This window comes from Simochromis diagramma, unplaced genomic scaffold (genome assembly GCF_900408965.1).
Source record: "Simochromis diagramma unplaced genomic scaffold, fSimDia1.1 OVJJ01000061.1, whole genome shotgun sequence".
Lineage (NCBI taxonomy): Eukaryota > Metazoa > Chordata > Actinopteri > Cichliformes > Cichlidae > Simochromis > Simochromis diagramma.
Window position 1 is genome coordinate 1,866,611 of NW_024386945.1, and position 19,274 is coordinate 1,885,884.

Genomic DNA, 19,274 nt, shown 5'->3' on the forward strand with positions numbered 1-19,274 from the left:
GGGAAAGTTTAAATTCAATAGTTACTGTAACAAAACAACTGCAATCAAACATTTTAAAGGCTTTGTGACTTTGCCAGAAATAAGGTTTTAAAGCTTTGAGGCTAAAGTGTAACACAATCATCCATCGACGGAGATATTTGGTGTGGGGAAAAAGTTCATGAAAGTTTTGAATTTAAGTCCTTTTGATGGCGCAAACAGACCAAAGAGTTGCACACAGAGAGGCTAAACAGCAACATCATAAATAAAATTGCGCCTAGCTATCTTACTGATCTTCTCAGCCTGTATATTCCTAGTAGAGCACTGAGATCATCAGGCCAAGGCTGAAGACCAGAGGGGACCATCCTTTCGCTTCAGTTGCACCTAACCTCTGGGTACAATCTCCCACGAGCTAGTCGCGTGTCTGATTCGATGCAGACTTTTTGAATCCTTGAATACTTATCTATTCGGTTCAGCCTTCCCGGCTATCTAGAGCACGCTTCTTGTAAGTGTACGCTCATGCAACCCCCTTTTCTTCTGTTTTGTTGAACAATGTTTTGTATTGATTTTACCTTTGAAGTTTTATTTTGATATCTGCTTACCTTGTATGCTTGGTTAATCAATGCTTTCCACCTGCTAGCTCATTTGCATTTGTATTTTGCTGCTGCTTTTTACTGGATGTTATGAAGCACTTTGGTGTACCTCTGGGTTTAAATGTGCTATGCCAATAAAGTTGTATTGTATTGTAACAGATGATTTATCTTCAGCAGTACCAAACGCGGCTTATTTTGCTTTATTAAAGAAGCTATACATCCAACTATTTATTTATTATTGTAGTTTTTTTATTACTGATTCTTTTACACAGCACCTATAGAGTTAAAAAAGTTGGTTGTTCTCCTGAAATTTAACTTTGTGGCAATTTTGTACATATTTACACATCTCTCAGGACAGACTGTAATAATCAGGTGATCCCGTTTACGTCTGACATTGTCATCAACTTCAGCTGAACTGAGCAAATGTTAGCATGCGAAACATCAGCGTGTTAGCACTGTAACAAAGAACCTCTTAATACGGTGACATTAGTGTAAAAGTCGAGCACCGCTGTGCCGTGGTACAGCTTCACAGAGTTGCCAGCACAATTAGATTCTTGGTCATATTTCAACCGCTGCAAATATGTCAAAAAAACAGATCCGGTGTTCTGACAAACCACCCTACTTTGGCAAAACATCCTACCGTAAGTAGTTTATGCACATTTCTGCTGTCACAGAGTCATTCTAGCACAAATTTAAGTAGGTATGATGGTCTGTCACTTAACTTTGCCCATCAGAGTATGGCTGTAGCTCATACTCAAAGCCAGGACGGTTTGCCACTTCATTTTACCCGTTAAAGTATGCTTGTAGGTCTTATTAACAATGCTAGGATGATTTGCCACTTAATTTTAGCTGTTAAAGTATGCTTCTAGCTCATATTCACAAAGTTAGGACGGTTTGCCACTTAATTTTGTGTTGTGCGCATGCGCAGAAACAACGGGTAGGACGGTTTGCCAGGTAGGATGGATTCCCAGAACACTGGATAGATAAGATAATCCATGGAAATGATTGAATTCTGGATTCAAGTTTGTTTTTTTTCCTTCCATTTTGGTGAATGTAACAATATCCTAAAGCTGACAGCTAACATACAGTTGAGAATGTTTTCAGTAGAAGCTCAGGACTTAATTACAGAAATGGAGAAAAAAAGAAAGTAAGGATCACAGCCTGACTGTACCCTTCTTGGCTCCTCTCTTCTCTCTTTCGTCTGCCAAACAGGTCTGCCTCAGCAGGCAGACTGACTAAAAAGCAGTGCGATTTCCAAAAGGCTGGCTGGCAAAGAGGACAGGATGAAGAACATTCCTCCACAGCCGTGTGTTATCACTTCCCTTTCACTAATGGCGTAAATCGGGAGGGGCGAGAGAAGGGACACAGCGGAAAGCAAGTGCCCCTGTGCCACTTCAAAAAAAAAAAAAAAAAAAAAAAAAGGCACCGAGTGGAGACAGGGGAGGATTTCAGTGCTGTTACGCACTTCTTCCATGGTAAATATTTCATCTGTGAAGCTGGTCTCATCCGCTCTTTCCCTCTTGTCTACCTCATGTGAGGCTGTCTTCATGCCAGGTCACTGAGTGCTTTCCACGGAAGAACAGAGCAATGGAAAAAAAAAAAAAAGCCTTTCCATAATGGGGATAAAATACTTCACTCAAAATGAAAGTGATCTTTTTTTTTTCTTGCAGAAAAGTTACATAAAACATTGCAGAGTTATTTCTTATGAATGTTAAAGGATCACTTGATCATATCAGTGAAATACGGATGCGACTTAGTGGACACGCTCTGAACTGCGCATGGTCCATTTCTTTTTTCCTTCATAATGAATAATGCTCATCTTATAAGCAAAGGAATTTCCTTTTATTTTTAATTAACTAATTAGCATGAAAGACTGTATTTGAGCCTAAATGTCACCAGTCTGGTGGGGTTTTTCTCAGCAGACACATACTGGACACATTAAGATTCGTAAACTTGAGCGCGCGTGAAGATTTTAGCGTTTGGCTCTCAGACGTGCACACAACAAACACGTTCTATATCAAAGCGAGCCAGCATTCACACCGTCACTATTAAGGCTGGTTCCAAAAAGCAGCTTTGAGTTTTGCAGTCTTAAAGAAAGCAGATCAGATCAGGGACAGACAATTTGTAATAATCTGTAATCTAGTACATTTTGAAGTGTACAAAGACATTTGCCCTGTGGTGATTAGTGAAATGGGCCTGGTTAATTCATTTCTGTGGCATCTCAATCTTTTAAATAATCCAAAGTAAAACAAATAAAAACCAATGCAATGCTCATCCTTGTGTTGTTGTGCAGAAAACCAGACACACAAACACTAATCCAAAAGTTAAGTCAGGTGACCTGGTTCCTCAGCTTACCACACAGATCATGGATGACGTCCAGGGATGAAGACCAGGAGTAGCGCTCCATTAACCCTTCGCTGAAAGGAGATGGCAAAGCCTCCAACTCGTACGCGCCACGCTTCTTCCAGTAGAGGAACATTGTGACTTCTTCGACAAGCAAATATTTTACAGGAATGAATATAATTTAGCCTTTTGCCCATACTTTGCTTGTGAAATTGAAAAGTCTGAGCAGCCCATGGCCCCTTCCCCCACTGAACAATTATCTGAAGCTCTGCAGACAATTATTACTCCCTTTTCTTTGACCATTTTTAAAGACAAAGCCTGCCAGCCAACTCTGCTTTCAACTTTGCCAACTGCCAATATGTTCATCTGTAATCTCCACCTGCACGATTACCTCATCCAGCTTGCGCTTGCTAAAACTTGCTTTGAACCTCCTGTCTAAGTCTGATCCTACTTCACAGCGAGTCCAAGTGAGCAAATGCACTTCCTTCGAGTACAATTATATTTCCAGAGGACAACAGTATCAATTCTGTAACTGCAACAAACTTTTTATCATTTAAAAATAAGCAACATTTAATACTGCATCTGATCCCACAAAGCAAAGACCAATAAATGTCTCTGAACCTTCTGTTCACTGCATCGTCCTGTTGATCCTGTAGGTTTTTAGATTCTCTGCTAATCATCCACTTAAAGCCGCCCACCAGGAGCTGTCAAGCACCAAATGCTGTCCTCTTCTAATCCATTTATCCAAGCTTTTCCCAACTAAATTACAGACAACCAACTGCTAAAAAGGGTGTTGCTCATCTCATCTCATCTCTAGGAGCAAGTTTCCTTTGCCGTCGCCTTCCCTGAGGTTTGACTTTATCCATGACAAAGTTTCTCAAACTGTGCAAAGTTGGTGTGTGAGGCAAGCTGCTCATGTTAAAGCCCTGTGTAGGATCTCCTGGAGATAGGGGGGCTTTCTGCCCACTCCATCAGACAAGTGTTTTATTCATGCAGAGGTGAGTTGCATGCTGGGACGGGCAATGTGGGCCAATGGCTTTTGGACTGGGTGACACAAAGATCTCTTTTAGGCCTCCTCCTACATCCAGAGCGGACTTTCTTTATGTTTTGCTCAAACTGTAAAAGGCTGACATTTTTCTGCATTGATTAGTGCCCGCGCCCTTTATGTCTCCTGAAAGATTTATTAGTTTTTATGAATGCACCAGCTCTGTGGAGCATGAGCTCAGATATTTCTGAGGAGGTAGAACGCACACATCAGCCTCTCGGAAATGAGCAAAAGGAGTCCAGTTGCAAAACGCTCGAGTGAAACAACGCACTCCGATCCTCTAATATCTTGGAAAAACAGCTGAAGGGTTAAACCAACATGCAGTTAGATATCAAATCAAGACATAATATTTTCCAGGGTTGCTTAAAGGTTGATGCACTGCTATTATGCATCTAAAATGGGAGAAGAAATACTGTGAGAATGTGCTGCGCCGGCCGGGGGAAGGGAGGGACGTTGTCACACATAGCGACCCACATGTCCAATTTTGGGATAAGAAATTAGAGGGTAGGATGGGAGCTGGTTTTCTGCTCAGCGCTGGGCTTTGCAGACATATGGTAATAATCTGAAGCAGCTTTGAGCACGCAGCTTCCCTTTTAATGAAGAGTGCAGTCGTGCAGCATGAGAACTGGGAAGCAAATACAAGGGCCAATTTCCACCTACTACAGAAACAAAGCGGAAAGCAGATGAGATATTAGCCTCGCTTTCATCATCATCCATCAGCTCAGCTTTTAATAAAAAGACACTTCTTTAGTCCTATCAAGAACAGAAAATACCTGCTCAGGTATGGCACCAATACTGACATTAGAATGCTTTTTGGGCTGATCTCATACACAGAATATTTGTGTGTAATTTAGAATCTAGAAATGGTTTCTGTACAGTGAAAACACATTTTCAGAGGCTGGGCAGGTGTTTGCTGGCAGACTGTGCATGTTCAGGTCCAGTCAAAGTTTAATCCCTATGAAAAGACTTTTGGTACAGGTAACTTTGGGTTTTGTGGGAAGAGTCTGATCAGTTTGACTGCACATGTTTTTGAGCAGGCTTTTGTTGCATGCAGGTGCACACGCACAATCTTAAAACCAAAGGGTGATCTGAACCTTTTTTTATTAGCACGTTTTAATTTAGCTACATTCATAAACAATGACTGGCACAGGGAACAGGAACCAGTCTTCAACCGTTATCTGGGATCCAGATATCCTGGCCACTGCCTTCAGAGGCTACGATTGGAGACGAGTCCAATAGTGACCAAAATGCAAGGGAATCTGTATTTTCTACCAAGATTACACAGCCTGATTTATGTATAATTTGCCAAGGTTTGACAAAGGTTTCCATTCACAAATAGGTATTCCAGCAGTTTGCATTGCTCTTTCAAGAAGTAGCCTCGAGTACTAAAAACCACCAGCATCCCTGCCTCTTAAACACTCATTTCTGATCTCCACACTCCTACTCCCCCCAAAAAAGTCAAGTCACAAGTTCAAGCTAAAAATAAACCTGATGTAATCGCTATAAAATAATCAGGATTATTTCTTTAGACTTAACAAAGAATCTCAGAAAAACAGAAGACATTATGCAACTGTTTTTATAAGCTCAGCGGCTCTGCCCCTGGCTTTTTAAGCAGAACATTCATGTATAACATCCGTGGACTAGGTGTTACAAATCTGCATTCCCATCTGCTTGAGTGATTCTCACCCATCTTAAAATAAACACCACACAAAACATGGCTGAAAATGAAGGATTTCGAACAGCTGATCTGGATATCAATCGTTCCATCTGATAAATGTAAACTTTTTAGGGCAGAAATCTTGATGCCAGTGCAAAGTTTCGAAGTGTGCGTCTCTCAGCAATGCAATGATGAATGGCAGTCCTCAACCAGTCTCTGGTACTGTAAAGATAACAGCAGAAGGAGCAGTAGTATGATGACAGCCCTATTATTGCAAAGAAATATGTTGATCTTATCATCCAGGATATTGTAAGGAACAGTTTGACCCTGACTGACACTTGTTATGCTCAGAGTTTGATAAGAACTTTGCATCATATCTGCCTGATAAGTAGCTACAGCCAGGAGATGGTCAGCATAATAAACGACAAAGGTCTGCTTCTGTCCAAAAGTAAAGGGAAAAAGAGCATTTCCATAGCTCACTAATTAACACTACTTGACAGATTGAGGTTTGTCTCTGTGCTTTGCTGGAAACCCTTCTATTGCAGTGCAAAGTGAGCCTTCACAATAAAATCCCTAAAAAGAAATATACACATGCAACAAGGGAACAAAGATTCCTTTTACACTATTGTGGTGACAGAAGTATCTATATTTTCATATGTATGTAAAAAACAAACTGGGTTTCTAAAACATATCAGGCAGTAAAAGGTTAATTTCTTCCTGTTTACAGTCTTTATGCAAAGCTATGCTAACAGCTTCTACACTCACTCGCTACTTTGTTAGGTACACCTGTTCAACAGGCGTGTGATTGGCTGATCAGATATTCAGCCAATCACACGGCAGCAACTCATTGCATTTAGGCAGGGAGTCACTCAAGATGATCCGCTGAAGATCAAACAGAACATCAGAATAAGGAAGAAAGGCGATTTAAGTAAATGTGGTGCTAGACTCCCTGATCTCAGTATTTCACCAACTGCTGATCTCTAGCTGGTTGTGTCAAAGGAGAATGTTCAGAGTTTTTCAGGCTAATAGGAAAGCAGCCACAACCCAAATAACAATTTGTTACCACCAAGGTATGCAAAACAACATCTCTGACGCAAATTGGCCACAGCAGCAGAAGACCACACCGCTGCCACTGTCAGCTAAAAACAAAAAGAAGCTTCAGTTCACATGGGCTCACCCAAATTGGACAACAGAAGAATGGAAAAACATTCTCTAATGTGACGAGTCTCAATTTCTGCTGCAACATTTGGATGATAGGGTCAGAACTTGGTGTAAAAAGGCCATAAAAGCATGGGTAAAACCCGTTTTTGCATCAACAGTTCAAGCTGATCATAGTGTAATGGTTTTCTTAGCACATCTTAGCACCAACATTTAAATGCAACAGCCTATCAGAGTTTTGCTGTCCATCCCTTTATGACCACCTTCATGGCCTTTATACACAAATCTTCTGATGGCTGCTGTCCTTTTATAAAGATAATCTCAGACTGGTTCCTCGAACATGACAATGAGTTCTCAAATGGTCTTTGCAGTCACAATATCTCAATGCAACAGAGCACCTTGTGGATATGGTACAATGAGAGATTTGCATCATGGATGTGCAGCTGACAAATCTGCATCAACCGTGTGATGCCATCATGTCAACATGCACCAAAATCTCTGAGGAATGTTTCCAGCACCTTGTACCATGAAAAATTAAGGCAGTTCTAAATGGGGTCCAATCTGGTACTTGCAAGGTATACCTAATAAAATGTCTATTGAGTGCATTTGGTTTATATACACCATGCAGGAAGTCCCTAGCAGTAAGAACATTTTCTAAATGCCTCAGTAGTCATTTAATCCAGTACAGCACTGCTTGCAAACCTTTAAGTTAACACACTAATTAGAGGTGATATTACTACAAATATTAATGTTAATTCAGCTACCTCCAACTAATCGTAGTAGGATAAGACAAAAATAGCAAGCAAAACATCCTAGTGTGTCAAGCCTGAATGAACTGGCTGCTCAACAGGATCACACTCACTAAAGTATTAATGGTGTGTTGAGGAACGAGTGAGCGAGTGGCTGCAGTATGACAAGACTGTAAATGAGACTTTTGGACTGTGAGCAGTAAGGGGGGAAAAAAGTGTGTAAGTCTGAGTGTTGACAGAGGGAGTGCAGTTGAAGGCTTGTGCGTGCCCATGTGGAGGAGGTTGGGGGTTATATTTAGCAAGGTGGCCCATCAAACAGGCTGAGGTTAACCTCTCACCAGCAAACTAAGAGCAGTTAAAGACGTCTCTGTGTGAATGCTCAAAAAAAGAAGAAAATACAAATGATTTAGTTTCTGCCTCACCGAAAAGCAACTTCCAGCAAGACTATCCATTTCTGTTGGATGGATTAATACATTTTTAAGGAAAAGCAGCACATATTAATGTGCACATCAAACCTGCCGAGATACGTTTCAGGGTATGTATCACTCACCTGTCTTTTGCAAGAGGCACATTTCCATTCTATCCAGAGCCTGAGACACATTTCTCTACTCTTTGGATACAATTTATCTGGCTACTGTGCTTTGCACGATGCACACCACCTGCTTTGACTCCATTTTTTATATTTTATTACTTTTGTGCTTCTGTGCTTTATAAGATTTGAAGGAACTTTTTTTGTTTTTAATATATAACCAATCACACATAGGTTGTGCCAAAGGATGATGATCTCAGAGACTTCGCATTAAATCAATATTTTTGGACTCACCCATCCAAGTCATGGTTGGACGGGAGCCTAACCCAGCTGTCACCGGGCAAAAGGTGGGCCCAGTCCAGACAGGTCACCAATCTATCCCAGGGTTAATAATTCAATGTGCTTTCTGTAATGTCGTGCCGGCACTCATAACACGGACAGACACGCACACAAAATTTCCTTTGCACATGTCTCCACTCTTTGAAATCAACATCAATCCATCGTCATCATCTCAAAATGAGAGAAAAGTGAAGGGTATTTTTGACTGTTGTTTTGACTGTAAATTAGAGTCAACTATGGCTTTGCACACACGCACGCTACTCTCCTCCGCTTTTTATTTCATCATGTGTGTTTTGTTGGTGAAAGACTCAGCTGTGTGTGGGGAAGGTGCGGTGAAGGGTGGAGGCGAGACAGATGAGCCGTTTTACACATTTGTACAGGTTGAACAAGCAAACGGAGGCACAGGCGGAAATATATGTAAAAGTTAAAAAACAAAACAAAACACCATGAAAGTGACTTATTGGTTATTGGCAGTCTCGCAGAGGGATCACAGGACTATTGGACTATGGAGAAGATCACCACAACATATTGTCTGTTTTCATTTCCTTTCGTCTTCAACTAAATGAAAACAAATTACATTTCTTTATCCATCATTACTGCTGTCAGTTTGCCAGTTGGGCACCATTTGTCTGGCTACTCTGCTTTTAGCTCTTCAGTCGCTGTTGAAAGACAGCAGCCTCTGCAGGGCCTGCAGCTCTGTTAGACTGTGCTATGAGCTAAATGCACATGTCGCTATGCTAATATGCCAACAACACTAAGGTGTTTAAGAGTATAATTCAGGTGAGAAATAAAAAAACGCATTTGTCGAGTGTAACACAGCCTGCAAATATCGGGTTGTGAGTATTATTACACCTCTTCTGCATTTCAGGCCATTCTCAACAAATCTCTTTGATTCTGTAGTATTTGTTTAACGAGTCAAGATATATGAAGAGGTCACCTTAATTTTAGGCTGCGATTTAGAAAGAGAAAACACCAGTTAACTTACTTATAATTCAGTGCTAATTAGAACTGACAGGAATAGAAACAGATATCAACCACACTGGGCTGATTGTTCAGTCTGTCAGAGTCATATGCTTAATCAGTTCCTTTTATCTGCCATGTTTTTCTGGCCTGGTCTTTTTGGCAGTCGTGCATTGCAGAGCAATGATGTCAAACTGGTAGCAGACCTGAGAAACAGGCGTGCCTTTTTTCCAAGCCTAACTCTTTGACTCAGAGATGTAAACCTGTCTTAGCGCAGCCTATACACAGAAATCTGATAAGGAATCAGTAACAAAATCAACATGGACAGAGATGTTATTATTCTTTGTGGATGCTTGATTAAAAGTATTGGACAAAATAAAGTGCTGAGTCACACTACTGCTTGATAAAAAGTCAGGAGGCCCACCAAAGTTATTACAGTTCACCTTGAAGGAGGAACATTAATGTGCAGACAAAATTTATTGACACTGTATTCTGTGGTTGAGCTCAGCCTTGCAGAGTCATTCTTCCCCTAGAAACTGTAAAAGTGTCAAGATCTTTAAATAGTTCATAAAGTATTTCAGTGTAGGGCATGAAGGACTTTATAAGGCACCAAGACGGGGCGACACCTGAGACCTGATAAGAGAGAGGGTTGAAAAACAACAATTAAAAAAAACAAACAAAAAAACCAGCCAACTTGTTTATAATACAATCTGACTGTTGATTCAATACATGTAGATTTTGTATTCCAGTGGCCAATGAAATTAAAGTAAATTTAGATAAAGCTTTAAAGTCCCAGTAATTCACCACAGAGGCTCATCTGCCTCCATCTCACCGTATACCTTATATCAGCGGTCCCCAACCCCCAGGCCCACCGGATCGTTTGGTACCGGGCCGCGAGAGTTGAGGCTTGGGCGTTTATGGTTTTCAGGGTTTTTAAATCGGAATTTCTTTAATCATTCTTAGCATTAACTAAGTATTCCCGGGTCTTTCCCCCCTTATAATGAATAAATCTTGCAACTTATTTACAGCTGGGCTCGTCAGGCACTCTTTTTGGCTGCAGTGGTTGTTATTATATTTACATGCTTCCATCTCCCGTTTCTGCTCGGTGACAGCTCGTACTTTTCCACTCTCCCTTTTCTCCCTCCCTCGCTCACAGACACATAACGGGTATGGCGGTCCATTCTCCCTGCAGCACGGACTACACTGCCCATGAGACTACATTCTTTATAGGGCTATGCCTGTAACACTCTGCCTATTGCCTTCATATTAAATAATTTTTGTGAATAAGTTTTACAAATATTTCTTCACGTCATTATGCGGGCTGCAAGTAAGGGTGAGATGGGCCGCGAGATTGAGACACAGACATTAGAGCCTCTTAATGTGTGTTTTGTTTGGGTTTCCACCAGCATGGAAACCAAAAATAGAGAGGGCATAGCCTTGTGAGACAGGAAAATACTGCCGTGTAATCCATTCATTTCAAAAAGTAACTGTATTCTGAATGCCACCTTTTTAAATGGTAACTGTAACAGAATACAATTACTCATATTTTGTATTTTAAACAGGAAACGGCGGTACATGTACTCCGTTACTCCCCAACACTGCTCACTACCTTTCCCTTCTATCACAAATCGAAATGAAAACAAACCCAAACACAAATTATTTTGACCTTGCTTGAGCGCTATCATCAAGTCTTCATACACCTGAATGAGAGAAGTGAACGAGTACCTGAATTTGAAACACGAGTCGATTTTACCACATGTCTTCTGAAGATATCAAAAGCGCTGATATAAAACCTCAGAAGCTGAGGTAGAGGGGCCATCCCCAGCGAGTGAGTCATGATGAGACATGGTGTAATTTAACAGTCCATCCTTAAACCAGCAGCTCAGAGGGACAAACAACCACTCTTCAGCTTGTTGATATGAATAATCCCATAATTGAAACAATCTGGTTGAAATTGCAGAGGGGGTCTACGGTTGAGAAGCCAATAACAGAGTCAACGGGAATCAAAAACACTTATTCTTGAAAAGTACAGTTATTGTCATGGGGAAGGCTGCAATGCACATAAACAGTCATTTAAGCAGGGTGGAGGTTACACGTGTGGAAGGACACATTTAGAGATAAACATTTGCAGTTATGTTTCTGGTTAAAGAAGGTGTGTGTGTGTGTACGTGTATGCGTGCACATGTGTGTGACCTTTACATAGGCCCTCTAATTATCTGCTGCACAGTTTGAAGTGAGCGAGCGCACTGTTGGTCTATTTACAACATGATGAGGCCCTGACAGCGTGGAAGGGCTTTTGATCACATTAGCTGCCTTTATTTGTTTGAAGTTGGCAAAGTGATGCGGAGCGTGAATTTACAAAACAAGACTTCAATCCAACGCTGACCAACGGGGCAGATTTCATATGCAAACTGAATGAAAATGCAAAGCGGAGGCCAACAGCTTGTGCTCTGTGTGACGATGCAAAACTGCATGGACAGACTACCCCTGAAGGCAACGATCAGTGCACCAACCGAATTGTGAGCCTAACAAACCTGCTTCTGACTGAGCGTAAGAAGGGAAGCGTATCAGCTTCTGTTCGTCATTCATCATTTAAAAGTGCTCCAATGTGAAAAGCTCTGTGAGAGAACAGAGGGGAAAAATAAGCCCTTAGCTGACAGCAGGTTTATGACAATGACTTGATCTGTGGCTATAAACAAAAACACTGACACTGCAGTAAAGTGTGCAAGGCCACAACACCTGCTCAGTGTGCATACTGTGAGTTTCCCTTATGCCTCTTAAAGCACCTGAAATCAATGTTTTTTACATTTACAATAGATCACGACTTAAAGGCAAAGGCTTTGTTGTCATCAGCTCATCAAGCGCTCACAGCAAGAATTAGAAATGCTAAGCATTTAAGAAAAATTCTGGTTCCACAAAGTGACACAATGACTGCTTTTGTTATGACAGTGTTGCATTTTGCAAGTTTTTAGGAAAAAACAAAGCATTAAAACACAAAAAAAGAACAGTAAATGCACTGAGGACTAAAAGCTAGTGGAGAAGATAATGTGGAAATGACACACTGTCTATTACCAGAGGAAGAACAAGAGCAAAGACTTCAAAGGGGAATCCCCTGCAAAAGAAATAGGGCAGTAGAACCACAACGGTCAAATATGTGGAAAATCTGATGGTTGTACATGAAATGAGAAAAGTTTTGGGTCACAGGACCTTCATGAACTCCCCTGCTGTGGGTAAATCAACAAGCAAGAAGTGGAGTGCAGAAATAATTAGATGCAAGGAAGGAAATACATTTTCTGTCAGACACAGGGAAGGGAAAGATTGCATAAGTGAGCTATTGTTTTTCAGTACAGTCTGCAATGCAGATCACATTCAACTAGAGACAAAAGCTAACTGTGTTTACCAATATTTACTGTAGTACCAAAAGAGGTCAACTTGCAGTCATTGCATTTTAGCAAAAAAAAGCCCAAAAACTTTTATACGTTAAAAGAAAAAAAAATACTAGGGTGAGCTGGAGCAACACACAAGAAATTTGAATGATTATGTTTCTGCAACTGAAGGAAAGAAAGAAAATAAGCAGAGCAAACCGTGACTCAAAATGGCATCAGGAGAAGACATGAATGCAGAGAGGGAAAAGGAGAAAGGAAATCACACTGGAACAACAGAAAGACAGTTTGGAAAAGGAAGTTTAAACTGTAACAAGCCACGAGCCAGACAAACACTAATACGCACTCGCGCACACACTAACACACACCGTGGCACATGCACGCGACTTTCAAAGGTCTGGTCAGGCTCCAGATGTTCCCTGAGAGCTCTGCAGCTCAACATCGGGTCCATTTAGCTGCTATTCTAGACCCATTTATTATGCTAAAGATGTTCTGATTTAGATTCACGTCTGAGCACTTCCTGGGCAAACGTCATCTGCCAGCAGAGCTCATTTGATATGATCAAAAGCACCATTACAGCTGTTAAAGGAGGCTATTGGTAAGATATATTTTCTTGCCATTTTAAAGGTGAAGAAAAAAAAACTGTCATACATCTTCTCATGAGCCTGCATGGGCAGCGACTTCTTGAGGGCTTATTTCATAAAGGAAATTACAGAATCCATCTGTAGATGAAGATCATGCGGCATGATAAAAAGCCCCAAAGTGTCTAGTGTTCTGTCAATGGCTGCAAAAGAATGGCCTCATCTTGGAAAGCCACAGGGCCGCCAAGTCCTTAAAGTACTCAGAAGAAGATAGTTTCATCATCTGTAATTTCTAATTGATCGTGAGATATGATTAAACACGGCTACTAAAAATACTGTTTCCACTGCTGTTCAGCATTAACGTGCAAACCTCAGCTCTGAAGTCTGTAAATCACTGAAACCACTTAAGTGGACAAAGCAGCTGGTGAATTATTCTGTAACCTTAATGAAGTGATTAAATTTAAAGAAACTGAAGTAGAAATTGGACACACCTCTGTCTCGAGGATTTGTGGCTCTAACAAGAAAACATTTACAGGCATTTTTCCACTAATTTCAAATATTAAATAGACTTGATGATTAATAGGGGTCGGAATCAGAGAGTAACTCATAATACAACACTATCACAATGTGTTATCCATCCAAGTGGCTACCACAGACTAAAGTCTAACCAACTTGAACAGCCTTTGCTGTTTGTGGACACAGGTCTTTACCCCTTGGAAGCCTACTTGGAGTAACCTTTGAAGCTTGCACCAGAAGTTTGCACCAGAAGTTTGCACCAGAAGTTTGCACCAGAAGTTTGCACCAGAAGTTTGCACCAGAAGTTTGCACCAGAAGTTAGCGAGGGTGGTCTCTGCCCATGCAGCTACCCTTGGAAATACATGGAAACTGTTCTTATGGCCATCGTACGACATTTCATATATATACTCAGATGTCAAACCTCGTCATTAAGGGTACAGGCGAGGTCGTCAGATATTGCTTTTATGAGTGGAAGAGGTAAATTTCAGCCTCTGACCTCTGACATCAGTGAACATCACCGATATGGCTGTACCGATAGTAGTCTGACATGAACCAAACAAATTAGGCTCAATCGACTGAAAATAAAGGCATGCGAAGACCACACTTCTACATTTACAGTCAAGCTTTGCATGAAAAGCACATGATGCTGTAATACTACGAAGCATTAAACCAATATGTCCTTCCCACGGTTGACATCTTTTGGGATGGATTTGACATCCCAGCAGTGAATAAGTGCACACAGCAGAGATATTTCTTCAGTTTTTGTTTTGTTGTGGACGACAGAGACCAGACTAGACATCTGGCCCCAGATTAGACCAGTGTGTTTAAGACAGACTTAAGACTCCGGTGGCCTGGAACACTGAAGGGTTCCAGACTCAACCAATTAAGGCTGCTAAACTTTAACTCCGTGCATACTTCGCTTACTGCATGAACCCATGAACTGCAAACAGTGTACATGAACATGTAAAGTCTATAAAGGAGAGGGAGAGCGAGAGAGAGCTAAACTCCAAGGACATCAATCTGATAAGTCTTCAAAGCTAGAAGAGTCAAGTATTCATTTTATATGGTTTCCATCAATAAAAGCTCAACGAGAAACTAATTTGCAGTTTACCTGAGTGTGAGAAACAGTTAGATAAACTCATACTGCTAGAAAGGTCGTTGCACGTCTAAATTATGAGCAGGAAAGAGTGGAGGAGTGCATGAAAAAAAGAACTGCTGTAAATTGTACTGTCTGGAGATTTACAAGAGGTAATATCCATCATCTGAGTGTATACTGAGTTGTCCCAAGATCCTTTATCAGGTGCATAACTTCAGATCAGAGTGTACTGTCCTGTCTGACTGAAATATTCCTGCCTCCAGCTGGGATAATTGCTCAGGTCACTTGCCAAATCCAGCCATTGACTTTGATGACTGGAGGAAAACATGACACAAAGAACTGCTGCCTGACGATCAAAGCCATGAGAGCTCCTCTCTTCCCCTTCCTTTGTGACTTCTTAAAGACAAACTCACAGTGAATCACACAAAAATAAGCATGCTGATCACTCTGAGGTGGTGACTTATCCAACATTATCCAGCTGCAGACTGAGCAGCCGCTCGAATATTAAGATGGTGATCAGTCAGTAGCTGACTTCATGAATTTTTACTTACTCAGGCGTAATCTGAGACCAAGCCAGCTCCTTGGTGGCGATTTGTGCAGAACTGAATTCATGGTCCACTTGTTTGGCACCATCTAAACATACAATCCTTCTCGAAATCCTCTCCCGCACCAACTCCAGCTCCTCGCAGGTCCGTCTGTCGGTGTGGAAGGCTCAGCGCTGATCAGCCAGAAAAATGTTTAATTAGCACATTTTCATTTTCCTCTCATTCCCACGGTCGACCTCCTCTAAAACGCAGTGCGCTCACACTGGAGGATCTGCTCGGCGGCGAGCACAATGCTGTTCATATCACGGCGAATGCGCGGAAAAGAGTGGCAAAAAGCATCCCTCGGTGCACACGAACTAAAGTTAACGCTGGTCTAACTAGTGAAGCACAGCTGCAGGTTGGACTGTGCTCTAAATGACCTGTTGCTGTGTGCACGCGTGAAAGGAAAAAAAATCTTCCCAGCGTTCACCGAGCAACGTCTGTTGGTGAAGCTCGATCGGTGCAGGAGTGGGATTACGAGGAAAAACCGTCCCCTGGTCTTTAAAGCTGCAGCTCAGTGGATGGATTTTCTTCTTAACGAAACTTTACACAACGCTCGGGTGAAGTTGGATTGTCCGCAGTCTCCTCCGGCCGCCTTCTCTGTTCAGACACCGGTTCTCGTCCATTCATTCATGGAACCTGGATCCACAAAGACCCAGTGCAGTTTCTCTCTCTCTCAAGTGGCGCAACGCCACCGCTGCTGCTGGAGGCGCCAGAGACACACATGCAGTCAACAGCAGCACAGAGCAGAGGTTCATTCACGCTTTCAGTAAACTTGTCACATGTAAACAGTGAACACGAAACAGCATCAGGTGTTGGCTCCACCTTGAAAACGGCAGGTGACGAGAAAGGAGAGCGGAAATCCCTGGGACATCCCAACCCAACAAAGGCTACACCTTTCTATAGTGGGCCCTCCAGTTAATGTTGTGCCTGCGAAACCTTCTGTTTTTTATCAGAGGCGTTTCCAGTTTTGGGGTGTTTTTTTTAATAGGGGTGCGCCTAAAACAAAGCAGCACTGGGTGGTGGGGCAAAGGAAATGAAGTAAAGTCGGTGTAGACAACACTGGGCAAGGTTTTCTGACTCATACGCAGCCTTGTGTCCTTATACAGATGGTATTATTTAAAAAAAAAAAAAAAAAAGGTGGTGCATAAGACCTCAGACAACTTTATGTATTAAAACCGTTTTACAAAACTATAAAACAAGTAGCCTATTAAATAAAAGCCACAGTAACAGTTTAGCATTAAAATGTACTCAAATAAGCTAAAGTAACTTAGGTAAAAGTAATTGTTTTGGAGCACATGTACGTTACATCACTATTGATTTATTAATGTGTATATCGAATTAATGTTGCAACTAGAAACTATTTTATTTACTTATATACTTAAATGTAGCTTTATTTATATTAAGCCAGCATCAGTAGTACCAGAGCTTTAAAATACATGATGTGAACTACAAAGTACATTATTTCCAATAAGAATGCTGTGGAATAGAAGCGGAAGGTAATAGAGAACTTCTTAATGTACAAGTACATTAAAACAGTACTTCTGTAAAGTATTACATCACATTTTGCTCACTGGTTCTATCTATGCTCTCTTCCAATGGCAGTGGGCGTTGCAGGATTAACTGTCCTTGCATCACTGTACTCTAATGCAGTAACAGTGGTGGTGAGTTGGGGCACCAGGTCAGTTAGCGTTAATTTTAGTGCTCCCTGGGACATAAACACTGCTTCTATGGAATCACCAGTTAAATAGATGATAGAGAAACTTTTAAAAAGTCTGCTGATTGCAGCAGTGAATATTTTTCTATTAATATCAATACAGATATCGAGTGACATGATGAAGACTATTAAAGACTATTAAATGTACCAAAACTAAGTAGACATCAAGTATTCATGCTAGCTACTGTGAAAATCAATGTAATCAAACAGTCTAAAGAATCTGTAATTGCATGCATGTTTACATTGAATGTGAACAACACTGTCTCTACATTGTTGTTGTTGTTGCAGGAAGAAGATGAACATCACATAAAGAGTGAGGCACGGATTTTTTTGTGAGGAAAAATACAGCAACGAAAACAGGATTTGTGCACAGCTTTGCCTTTTGGCAGGTGTCCTCGATACTTTTCTGGTTGATGTTCCAAGTTTTAACCAGATCAAGAACCTCACCAACTCTGCCAAACCCACCATAGGAACCAAAAAAAAAAACAGCTCACATGTTCCATTAAAACAAAAACTAAAATTTTTATACTTAACTGGACTGCCAAATGTTTTCCCTTTAAAAGTAATGAGGTGGTGTGCAAAATGTAGACAATATCGGGAAAATATGACAATTTCAATTACTCAAAGGTCAGGCTGGTGTAATAATAGCCTGTGATATGTTTCTATTTGATTTTTGATTGAAATTGAAATTTTGGAGGATTTAGTTTTTGGGGGACGGGGCACCAAAGAGGAAAGACATCAGTAGTGATCTTATAGAAACGTTGCTGCCATCAAACCTGAGAAGAGTTATAAACTCATTTCCAAATAATTTTTAGCTCATCATTATTCACAAGTGAAAAATATTCAAGACAGTTGACAATCACAGCAAACTCACCACAGTGTCAGAACATACAATGCTCGGAGAAACTGTATAAATCCCAAGCGCTACATCTCAGACTCTTTGGGCCTTTATCAGCATGTTAAATGTTAATGTTCATGACAACAGAATTAGAAAAAGACTGAATGAGTATGGCTAGTTCGGGAGGGTTACCAAAACAAGCCATACTGCCATGTTCTTTAAAGAGAATATGGCAGGACAGCTTAAGTTTGAAAAATTACATCTGAACAAACCACAAGATTCTGGAGCAGCGTCCTCATTTTGGACATATTTGACCAAAGTGGAGATGTTTGGACACAATGCACTGCACCAACCAAACACAGCACATTTGCACCTCATAACAACTGTCAAGCTCGATGGTGGCCTGATGATTTGGGCTTGTTTTGCAGCCACATGACATGGGCACCTTGCAGTCACTTTGAGTCAACCATGAGCTCGTCTGTGTACCAAAGTATTCTAGAGTTAAATATGAGACCATCTGCTTGCCAGCTAAAGCTTGGCCAAAATTGGTAATGCAAGAGGATAACGATCCCAAGCACAGCAGCAAACCTACATCTGAAAAAGAAAAAGTCAAGGTGTTGCAATGGCAAAGTCAAAGTTCAACATGATTAAGATACTGTGGTGGGACCTTAAGAGAGCTGTTCATAAACAAATACCCGCAAACCTCAGGGAACTGAGGCAACATTGTAAAGACTGGGCCAAAATTTCTCCACAATGCTGTGAGAGAGGGATAAAGTCATACAGAAAACAAATACTTCAATTACTGCTAATGAATCATGGGTACACTTAGTTTATTCACACACCAGTTCTGCATTTTGGCTTTTGCAAATAAAAAAAATGGCATAATTATTAACATATTTAAACTTTTGATAGAACAAATTGATTTTTATTATGTCCTGATATGCAAAACCTTAGAACTGAAAAAGGGGATTGCATCTATGTTATCTTAAATCACATTTCTGGTTTATTTGTTTTTTGAGATGAGTGACATGTGCACTACTGATGAGACTTTTCATGCATTTAAATGTACTCTGAACTGAAATATATCCCACCAGTTTCATGTAGACTGCCTAGTGGCACATCTACAGTGGGCTCTGGGTTGCATGAGGTCTAGAGGAAAACATCTGACGTGACAAAGCCAAAACAATGACTCTGCCAAAATGTAGCTGTG

At 40.9% G+C, this 19,274-nt stretch overlaps 1 protein-coding gene across 1 annotated transcript in view; it reads right to left on the reverse strand.

Annotated features, from left to right (window-relative positions):
* plekhg5b (pleckstrin homology domain containing, family G (with RhoGef domain) member 5b) overlaps positions 1–16,346 on the reverse strand; it is a 76,610-nt gene extending 60,264 nt beyond the window's left edge. The window contains exon 1 of the mRNA XM_040038086.1: positions 15,477–16,346. Within this exon, the coding sequence (XP_039894020.1) occupies positions 15,477–15,558 (82 nt within the window). The 5' untranslated portion in view covers positions 15,559–16,346. The remainder of the gene's footprint in view (positions 1–15,476) is intronic.
* Between the last annotated feature and the right edge of the window lie 2,928 nt (positions 16,347–19,274).